Here is a 10,867-nt window from a genome sequence, read left to right on the forward strand (position 1 = left end):
GGGGGCTCAGGGAGGAAGGGGGCTCGAGGGAGGAAGGGGGCTCGGGGGAGAAGGGGGCTCGGGGGAGGAAGGGGAGAAGGTGGGGGTCAGGGAGACGGGGAAAACGTGGGTTGAGGGAGAACGTGGATTGGGGGATTGAACCCACCAACCTCCCTCTCGCGAATGGTTCAGGGCAGTCCCTGTTTTAACGCCAGTTGGTGTTCTCTCTCTGCCCAGTGGTCCGAACATGTCCACTGGATGAATTCCAGTGTAACAACACTCTGTGCAAACCCTTGGCCTGGAAATGTGATGGGGAGGATGACTGCGGAGACAACTCAGACGAAAACCAGGAGGAGTGCCGTAAGTGTTGCTTGCGCGGGCAGCCTGCGCGATGGGAGCGACGTCTGATTCTTTATCTATGCAATCCCCCCCCTCGATTTCCATCGCTCCATCGGTGGCCGTGCCTTCAGCTGCCTGGGGCCCCAAGCTCTGGAACTCCCTCCCTAAACCTCTCCGCCTCTCTCTCCTCCTTCAAGACGCTCCTTAAAACCTCCCTCTGTGACCCAGCTTTTGGTCACCTGCCCCTAATATCTCATTATGTGGCTCGTTGTCAGTGTCGGCCTTTGGGCATTCTGTCTGAGGCTCAACCAGACTGTTCGCCACCTCGGTGTTATATCTGACCCTGAAATGAGCTTCCGGCCACACATCCCGCAGCATAACTAAACCCGCCTGTTTCCACCCTCCGTAACATCGCCCGTCTCCGCCCCCTGCCTCAGCTCATCCGCTGCTGAAACCCTCATCCGTGCCCGTTACCTCCAGACTTGACTATTCCAACACACTCCTGGCCGGCCTCCCACATTCTACCCGACGTAAACTAGAGGTGATCCAAAACTCGGCTGCCCCCGTGTCCTAACTCACACCGGGTCCCACTCACCCATCACCCCCTGTGCTCACTGACCCCGTGTCCTAACTCACACCGAGTCCCACTCACCCATCACCCCCTGTGCTCACTGCCCCGTGTCCTAACTCGCACACAGTCCCACTCACCCATCACCCCCTGTGCTCACTGACCCCGTGTCCTAACTCACACCCAGCCCCACTCACCCATCACCCCCTGTGCTCACTGACCCCGTGTCCTAACTCACACCGAGTCCCACTCACCCATCCCACCTGTGCTCACTGCCCCCGTGTCCTAACTCGCACCCAGTCCCGCTCACCCATCACCCCCTGTGCTCACTGACCCCGTGTCCTAACTCACACCCAGTCCCACTCACCCATCACCCCCTGTGCTCACTGACCCCGTGTCCTAACTCACACCCAGTCCCACTCACCCATCACCCCCTGTGCTCACTGACCCCGTGTCCTAACTCACACCCAGTCCCGCTCACCCATCACCCCCTGTGCTCACTGACCTACATTGGCTCCCGGTTAAGCAACGCCTCGATTTCAAAATTCTCATCCTTGTTTACAAATCCCTCCATGGCCCTCGCCCCCTCCCTATCTCTGTAACCCCCTCCATGGCCCTCACCCCTCCCTATCTCTGTAACCTCCTCCAGCCCTCTACACCCCTCCCTATCTCTGTAACCCCCTCCATGGCCCTCACCCCTCCCTATCTCTGTAACTTCCTCCAGCCCCCTACACCCCTCCCTATCTCTGTAACCCCCTCCATGGCCCTACACCCCTCCCTATCTCTGTAACCTCCTCCAGCCCCCTACACCCCTCCCTATCTCTGTAACCTCCTCCAGCCCCTACACCCCTCCCTATCTCTGTAACCCCCTCCATGGCCCTACACCCCTCCCTATCTCTGTAACCTCCTCCAGCCCCCTACACCCCTCCCTATCTCTGTAACCTCCTCCAGCCCCTACACCCCTCCCTATCTCTGTAACCTCCTCCAGCCCCCTACACCCCTCCCTATCTCTGTAACCTCCTCCAGCCCCACAACCCCCCGAGATCTCTGCACTCCTCTAATTCTGCCCTCCTGACCATCCCTGATTATAATCGCTCCACCATCGTTGGCCGTGCCTTCTGTTGCCTGGGCCCCAAGCTCTGGAACTCCCTCCCTAAACCTCTCCGCCTCTCTCTCCTCCTTCAAGACGCTCCTTAAAACCTAACATCTCACCTGCGCTAATTTCTACTTAAGCGTCTCGGCGTCAAATATTTATCTCACAACACTGCTGTGAAGAGTCCTGGGACGTTTCATGACATTAAAGGCGCTATCCTAATGCACGCTGTTGTTGTACAGTTAAGTTCCAGTGTCCGCCAAATCGACCATTCAGGTGTAAAAACAACCGGGTGTGCCTGTGGATCGGACGAAGGTGCGACGGAGTTGACAATTGCGGAGACCACACTGACGAGGATGATTGCGGTAAGGTCTGCGTGACATCCTGCCAGGGCTTCCTGGAAGAATGTCTACCCGTCTGCCGTTTGTAGCCTTTAAACAGGAAACACAAGCAGAAGCGGTGATGTCAGGAGTTTGTGCAGTGAAGCAATATTCTCCTCGGGGTGGAGAAGGTTAAGGGAATCCATCACTCGAAGGCAGTCCCTCGGAATCGAGGAAGACTTGCTCCCACTCTAAACACGAGTCCTGAGGTGGCTGAACAGTCCAATATGGGGAACCACAGTCCCTGTCACAGGTGGGACAGATAGACGTTGAGGGAAGGGGAGGGTGGGACAGGTTTGCCGCACGCTCCTTCCGCTGCCTGCGCTTGGTTTCTGCACGCTCTCGGCGACGAGACTCGAGGTGCTCAGCGCCCTCCCGGATGCACTCCCTCCACTTAGGGCGGACTGGTCTTTGGGCCAGGGACTCCCAGGTGTCGGTGGGGATGTTGCACTTTATCAGGGAGGCTTTGAGGGTGGTCCCTGTAACGTTTCCTCTGCCCACCTTTGGCTTGTTTGCCATGAAGGAGTTCCGAGTAGAGCGCTTGCTTTGGGAGTCTCGTGTCTGGGGGGACATGCGGACAATGTGGCCCTGCCCAGCGGAGCTGGTCGAGTGTGGTCAGTGCTTCGATGCTGGAGATGTTGGGCCTCGTCGAGGACGCTAACGTTGGTGCGTCTGTCCTCCCAGGGGATTTGTAGGATCTTGCAGAGACAGCGTTGGTGGTACCAAGGGATTTAAGGGAATTTAGTTATGGAGAGAAACTGGAGTCATTCTCCTTAGAGGCCAAACCTGGAATACTGTGTACAGTTTTGGTCTCCGTATTTAAGGAAGGATACACTTGTTTTGGAGGCAGTTTAGAGAAGGTTCACTCGGTTGATTCCGGAGATGAGGGGGTTGACTTATGAGGAAAGGTTGAGGAGGTTGGGCCTCTACTCATTGGAGTTCAGAAGAATGAGAGGTGATCTTATTGAAACGTATACAATTCTTGAAGGGTCTGGACAGGGTAGATGCAGAGAGGATGTTTCCACTGATGGGGGAGACTAGAACTAGGGGGCATGGTCTTAGAATAAGGGGCCGCCCATTTAAAACTGAGATGAGGAGGAATTTCTTCTCTCAGAGGGTTGTAAATCTGTGGAATTCTCTGCCCCAGAGAGCTGTGGAGGCTGGGACATTGAATATATTTAAGGCGGGAGATAGACAGATTTTTGAGCGATAAGGGAGTGAAGGGTTATGGGGAGCGGGCGGGGAAGTGGAGCTGAGTCCATGATCGGATCAGCCATGATCATATTAAATGGCGGAGCAGGCTCGAGGGGCCGAATGGCCGACTCCTGCTCCTATTTCTTATGTTCTTATGACGTAGAGGAGACCACATCGTGGGTGGGTGGGTGGGGAAGGGAGAAAATAAAAGAACTTTAAGATTGAGTTTAAAAAATACATTTAAAAATCATTTTTTTTTGTATCTTGACTACAGAGAAGCCAACGGAGAAGCCCAAAGCCTGTGAGAAGGGCGAGTTCACCTGCTCAAATGGCAAGTGCATCAGTCAAAGGCTCCTCTGCAACAACTGGGAGGACTGTGGTGATGGAGCAACTGATGAAGAGGAGTGTTCGAAGAGTAAGTTGGACCTGGGCGTGGGGCCTCGGTTGGGTATTATTATTTAAATGGAGAAAGATTACAAAGTGCTGCAGTACAGCGGGACCTGGGGGTACTTGTGCATGAAACACAAAAGGTTAGTATGCAGGTACAGCAAGTGATCAGGAAGGCCAATGGAATCTTGGCCTTTATTGCAAAGGGGATGGAGTATAAAAGCAGGGAAGTCTTGCTCCAGTTATACAGGGTATTGGTGAGGCCACACCTGGAGTACTGCGTGCAGTTTTGGTCTCTGTATTTAAGGAAGGATATACTTGCTTTGGAGGCAGTTCAGAGAAGGTTCACTCGGTTGATTCTGGAGATGAGGGGGTTGACTTATGAGGAAAGGTTGAGTAGGTTGGGCCTCTACTCATTAGAATTCAAAAGAATGAGAGGCGATCTTATCAAAACGTGTAAGATTATGAGGGGGCTCGACAAGGTGGATGCAGAGAGGATATTTCCACTGATGGGGGAGACTAGAACTAGAGGGCATGGTCTTAGAATAAGGGGCCACCCATTTAACAGGGTGGAATGGGACTAATTGTACAGCACTTTCAAAGAGCTGGTTTCGTGTCAACTGTGACTCTGGGTAGCACATGGGTACGGCCACAGTCCAGAGACTTTAGCACATAATCCAGGTCGACACTCCCAGTGCAGTGCTGAGGGAGCACCGCACTGTCGGAGGGGCAGTGCTGAGGGAGGGCCGCACTGTCGGAGGGGTAGTACTGAGGGAGTGCCGCACTGTCATAGGGGCAGTACTGAGGGAGCGCCGCACTGTCGGAAGGGCGGTACTGAGGGAGTGCCGCACTGTCGGAGGGGCGGTACTGAGGGAGCCCCGCACTGTCGGAGGGGCAGTACTGAGGGAGCCCCGCACTGTCGGAGGGGCAGTACTGAGGGAGCCCCGCACTGTCGGAGGGGCGGTACTGAGGGAGCGCCGTACTGTCGGAGGGGCAGTACTGAGGGAGCGCCGCACTGTCGGAGGGGCAGTACTGAGGGAGTGCCGCACTGTCGGAGGGGCAGTACTGAGGGAGCGCCGTACTGCGCTGTCAGAGGGGCCGTACTGAGGGAGCGCCGCACTGTCGGAGGGGCAGTACTGAGGGAGCGCCGCACTGTCGGAGGGGCAGTACTGAGGGAGCGCCGCACTGTCGGAGGGGCAGTACTGAGCGAGTGCCGCACTGTCGGAGGGGCACTACTGAGGGAGTGCCGCACTGTCGGAGGGGCAGTACTGAGGGAGTGCCGCACTGTCGGAGGGGCAGTACTGAGGGAGCGCCGTACTGCGCTGTCAGAGGGGCCATACTGAGGGAGTGCCGTACTGTTGGAGGTGCCGTCTTTCGGATGAGACATTAAACCGAGGCCCCGTCTGCCCCTTCAGGTGGATGTAAAAGATCCCGGGGCCACTATTTGGAAGAAGAGCAGGGGGAGTTCTCCCCGGTGTCCAGGGGCCAATATTTATCCCTCAACCAAAATCATAAAAAATAATTACTGTTTGTGGGAGCTTGCTGTGCGCAGATTGGCAACGCATTTCCTGCATTCAAACAGTGACTGCACTGTCAAAAAGAGGTACTCCCATTGGTTGTGAGGTGCTTTGGGACGTCCTGAGTTGATGACAGGTGCTATATAAATGCAAACTCTTGCTTTCTTTGCTCTTCAGATCCACAGTGTAGAGTCAACCGGGGTATTTGTGGAGACGACGCGGAGTGCAAGGAGAACAAGAGGACCTCCTACTGTGTGTGTCGACACGGCTTCCAGTATAACAACGACCGAAGGCAGTGTGAAGGTACGCTCTGCCCGAGCTTCATCCGAGAATCACAGACATTTACAGCACGGAGGGAGGCCATTTCGGCCCATCGTGTCCCTGTTGCGCCGGCCGACCAAGAGCTATCCAGCCTAATCCCACTTTCCAGCTCTCGGTCCGTCACAGGCCGTCCCTCGGAATCGAGGAAGACTTGCCTCCACTCTAAACACGAGTCCTTAGGTGGCTGAACAGTCCAATACGGGAACCACAGTCCCTGTCACAGGTGGGACAGATAGACGTTGAGGGAAGGGGAGGGTGGGACTGGTTTGCCGCACGCTCCTTCCGCTGCCTGCGCTTGGTTTCTGCACGCTCTCGGCGACGAGACTCGAGGTACTCAGCGCCCTCCCGGATGCACTCCCTCCACTTAGGGCGGACTGGTCTTTGGGCCAGGGACTCCCAGGTGTCGGTGGGGATGTTGCACTTTATTAGGGAGGCTTTGAGGGTGGTCCCTGTAACGTTTCCTCTGCCCACCTTTGGCTCGTTTGCCCGTGAAGGAGTTCCGAGTAGAGCGCTTGCTTTGGGGAGTCTCGTGTCTGCGGGCATGCGGACAATGTGGCCCTGCCCAGCGGAGCTGGTCGAGTGTGGTCAGTGCTTCGATGCTGGGGATGTTGGCCTGGTCGAGGACGCTAACGTTGGTGCGTCTGTCCTCCCAGGGGATTTGCAGGATCTTGCGGAGACATCGTTGGTGGTATTTCTCCAGCGACTTGAGGTGTCTACTGTACATGGTCCATGTCTCTGAGCCATACAGGAGGGCGGGTATCACTACAGCCCTGTAGACCATGAGCTTGGTGGCAGATCCACCTTGGTAACCCTGCGGGTTATGGCACTTCAAGTGCACATCCAAGTACTTTTTAAATGTGGTGAGGGTTTCTGCCTCTACCACCCTTTCAGGCCGTGAGTTCCACCCCAGACCCCCACCACCCTCTGGGTGAAGACATTTCCCCTCAAATCCCCTCTAAACCTCCCCCAATTACTTTAAATCTATGCCCCCTGGTTGTTGACCCCTCTGCCAAGGGAAACAGGTCCTTCCTACCCACTCTATCCAGGCCCCTCATCATTTTATACACCTCAATCAGGTCTCCCCTCAGCCTCCTCTGTTCCAAAGAAAACAAACCCAGCCTATCCAATCTCTCCAGTCCCGGCAACATCCTGGTAAATCTCCTCTGTACCCTCTCCAGTGCAACATCCTGGTAAATCTCCTCTGTACCCTCTCCAGTGCAACATACTGGTAAATCTCCTCTGTACCCTCTCCAGTGCAACATCCTGGTAAATCTCCTCTGTACCCTCTCCAGTGCAACATCCTGGTAAATCTCCTCTGTACCCTCTCCAGTGCAACATCCTGGTAAATCTCCTCTGCACCCTCTCCAGTGCAACATCCTGGTAAATCTCCTCTGTACCCTCTCCAGTGCAACATCCTGGTAAATCTCCTCTGTACCCTCTCCAGTGCAACATCCTGGTAAATCTCCTCTGTACCCTCTCCAGTGCAACATCCTGGTAAATCTCCTCTACCCTCTCCAGTGCAATCACATCCTTCCTGTAATGTTGGTGACCAGAACTGCACGCAGTACTCCAGCTGTGGCCTAACCAGTGTTTTTACAGTTCAAGCATAACCTCCCTGCTCTTGTATTCCATGCGTCGGCCAATAAAGTCAAGTATTCCGTGTGCCTTCTTAACCACATTATCCACCTGGCCTGCTACCTTCAGGGATCTGTGGACCTGCACTCCCAGGTCCCTCTGTTCCTCTACACTTCTCAGTGTCCTACCATTTAATGTGTATTCCCTTGCCTTGTTAGCCCTCCCCAGATGCATTACCTCACACTTACCCGGATTAAACTCCATTTGCCACTGTTCTGCCCACCTGACCAGTTCATCGATATCTTCCTGCAGTCCGCAGCTTTCTTCTTCGTTATCAACAACACGGCCTGTTGGCATCTGCAAACTTCTTAATCAACATAGAAACATAGAAAATAGGTGCAGGAGTAGGCCATTCGGCCCTTCGAGCCTGCACCACCATTCAATAAGATCATGGCTGATCATTCCCTCAGTACCCCACTCCTGCTTTCTCTCCATACCCCGTGATCCCTTTAGCCGTAAGGGCCACATCTAACTCCCTTTTGAATATATCCAAAGAACTGGCCTCAACAACTTTCTGTGGTAGAGAATTCCACAGGTTCACAATTCTCTGGGTGAAGAAGTTTCTCCTCATCTCGGTCCTAAATGGCTTACCCCTTATCCTTAGACTGTGACCCCTGGTTCTGGACTTCCCCAACATCGGGAACATTCTTCCTGCATCTAACCTGTCCAATCCCGTCAGAATTTTATATATTTCTATGAGATCCCCTCTAATTCTTCTAAACTCCAGTGAATATAAGCCCAGTCGATCCAGTCTTTCTTCATATGTCAGTCCTGCCAGCCCGGGAATCAGTCTGGTGAACCTCAATAGCAAGAATGTCCTTCCTCAGATTAGGAGACCAAAACTGAACACAATATTCCAGTATCCCTGCTCCTATACTCAAATTCTCTCGCTATGAAGGCCAACATGCCATTTGCCTTCTTCACCGCCTGCTGTACCTGCATGCCAACTTTCAATGACTAATGTACCATGACCCCCAGGTCTCGTTGCAGCTCCCCTTTTCCTAATCTGTCACCGTTCAGATAATATTGTGCGCTCAAAACCAGCTTTTGCGATGCCTTTGCGGGTCTGTACACACTCCGTACCGACCCGGGGAGGGCAGGAATTCAGGCCAAATATTTATTACTGTTACATAGCAAGTTAAATGCCTCCAGCATCTGCAGCCGAAATATAATCTTCACTCCTCGTTTGGTCTGTTTTATCGAAAAGTTAATTATCTTGAAGCCTGTTTTTGATGAAGTCTCAATTTAAATGTTTTTCTCCTCTACAGATAACAATGAATGCTTGCAGTTTGGTGTCTGCTCCCAGTATTGCAATAACACCAAGGGGTCCTATATGTGCACCTGTTCCAAAAACTATCTCAAAGGCCGGAACCATACATGCAAGGCAGAAGGTAAGGTGTCCACTTGCAAACCAAGTTTCTTAGAAGGAGGCCATTGTTTTGCGAATTACCTTAAATATGTCTCCACTGGAAACCGTTCCACCTTATTTACTCTCATCAGTAAACACCTCGATTAAATCTCCCACTGTCGGAGGGCAGTACTGAGGGAGTGCCGCACTGTGGGAGGGCAGTACTGAGGGAGTGCCGCACTGTCGGAGGGGCAGTACTGAGGGAGTGCCGCACTGTCGGAGGGGCGGTACTGAGGGAGCTCCGCACTGTCGGAGGGCAGTACTGAGGGAGCGCCGCACTGTCGGAGGGCAGTACTGAGGGAGTGCCGCACTGTCGGAGGGCAGTACTGAGGGAGCGCCGCACTGTGGGAGGGGCGGTACTGAGGGAGCGCCGCACTGTCGGAGGGGCAGTACTGAGGGAGCGCCGCACTGTCGGAGGGGCAGTACTGAGGGAGCACCGCACTGTCGGAGGGGCAGTACTGAGGGAGCGCCGCACTGTCGGAGGGGCAGTACTGAGGGAGCGCCGCACTGTGGGAGGGGCGGTACTGAGGGAGCGCCGCACTGTCGGAGGGCAGTGCTGAGGGAGTGCCGCACTGTCGGAGGGGCGGTACTGAGGGAGTGCCGCACTGTCGGAGGGCGGTACTGAGGGAGTGCCGCACTGTCGGAGGGCAGTGCTGAGGGAGTGCCGCACTGTCGGAGGGGCGGTACTGAGGGAGTGCCGCACTGTCGGAGGGGCGGTACTGAGGGAGCGCCGCACTGTCGGAGGGGCAGTACTGAGGGAGTGCCGCACTGTCGGAGGGGCGGTACTGAGGGAGCGCCGCACTGTCGGAGGGGCGGTACTGAGGGAGCGCCGCACTGTCGGAGGGGCGGTACTGAGGGAGCGCCGCACTGTCGGAGGGGCGGTACTGAGGGAGCGCCGCACTGTCGGAGGGGCAGTACTGAGGGAGCGCCGCACTGTCGGAGGGACAGTACTGAGGGAGCACCGCACTGTCGGAGGGGCAGTACTGAGGGAGCGCCGCACTGTCGGGGCAGTACTGAGGGAGCGCCGCACTGTCGGGGCAGTACTGAGAGAGCACCGCACTGTCGGAGGGGCAGTACTGAGGGAGCGCCGCACTGCCAGATTCATCGCTTCAGGTTGGCTTCGAACGGTCCAGTTAATTCTCCTCCTCTCCCCCCCCGCCCCCTCCCGACCTGCCTCCCCCACAGGTTCCGAGCAGCAGGTTCTGTACATCGCCGACGACAATGAAATCCGTAGCCTCTACCCATTCAACCCCAACTCGGCCTATGAGCAGGCCTTCCAGGGCGATGAGACAGTGAGGATTGATGCCATGGACGCCTACGTCAAGGGCAACATCATCTTCTGGACCAACTGGCACACCGGCAAGATCTCGTACCGCGATCTCTCGGCTTCCTCCTCCCCCTCCTCCAACCGCAACAAGAGGCAGGTCAACACCGGGGTGGTGAATCTCAACGTGAGTGCCCCACGCTGTGTCTCCGCGGTGGGTGACCAGGGGCGGGGAGCTGGGCTTCCGAGGGAGGAGGGTCTTCATTTCAAATTCTCATCCTCCTCTTCAAATCCTTCCATGGCCCCCTCGCCCTCTCTCTCCCCCCCCGTCCCCTCTCCCCCCCCCCCCCCCTCGCCCTCTCTCTCCCCCCCTCGCCCTCTCTCTCCCCCCCCGTCCTCTCTCTCCCCCCCCCCCCTCGTCCTCTCTCTCCCCCCCCCTCGTCCTCTCTCTCCCCCCCCCCCCTCGTCCTCTCTCTCCCCCCCCGTCCTCTCTCTCCCCCCCCCCCGTCCTCTCTCTCCCCCCCCCTCGTCCTCTCTCTCCCCCCCCGTCCTCTCTCTCCCCCCCCCTCGTCCTCTCTCTCCCCCCCCCCCTCGTCCTCTCTCTCCCCCCCTCGTCCTCTCTCTCCCCCCCCCCCTCGTCCTCTCTCTCCCCCCCTCGTCCTCTCTTCCCCCCCCCCTCGTCCTCTCTCTCCCCCCCCCGTCCTCTCTCCCCCCCCCCCCTCGTCCTCTCTCTCCCCCCCTCGTCCTCTCTCTCCCCCCCCCGTCCTCTCTCTCCCCCCCTC

At 56.1% G+C, this 10,867-nt stretch overlaps 1 protein-coding gene across 1 annotated transcript; it reads left to right on the forward strand.

The window, feature by feature from the left end:
• Positions 1-194: 194 nt before the first annotated feature.
• On the forward strand, positions 195-10,272 carry LOC139250560 (low-density lipoprotein receptor-related protein 1-like; the record flags this gene model as incomplete). The annotated part of the gene is made up of 6 exons (XM_070872951.1): positions 195-339; positions 2,222-2,344; positions 3,828-3,968; positions 5,635-5,760; positions 8,682-8,804; positions 10,007-10,272. Coding segments are annotated over 6 exons (924 nt in total), but the record flags the coding sequence as incomplete, so codon positions are not given.
• Positions 10,273-10,867: the final 595 nt, after the last annotated feature.

This window comes from Pristiophorus japonicus, unplaced genomic scaffold, assembly GCF_044704955.1.
Source record: "Pristiophorus japonicus isolate sPriJap1 unplaced genomic scaffold, sPriJap1.hap1 HAP1_SCAFFOLD_3894, whole genome shotgun sequence".
NCBI classification, from domain to species: Eukaryota; Metazoa; Chordata; class Chondrichthyes; family Pristiophoridae; genus Pristiophorus; species Pristiophorus japonicus.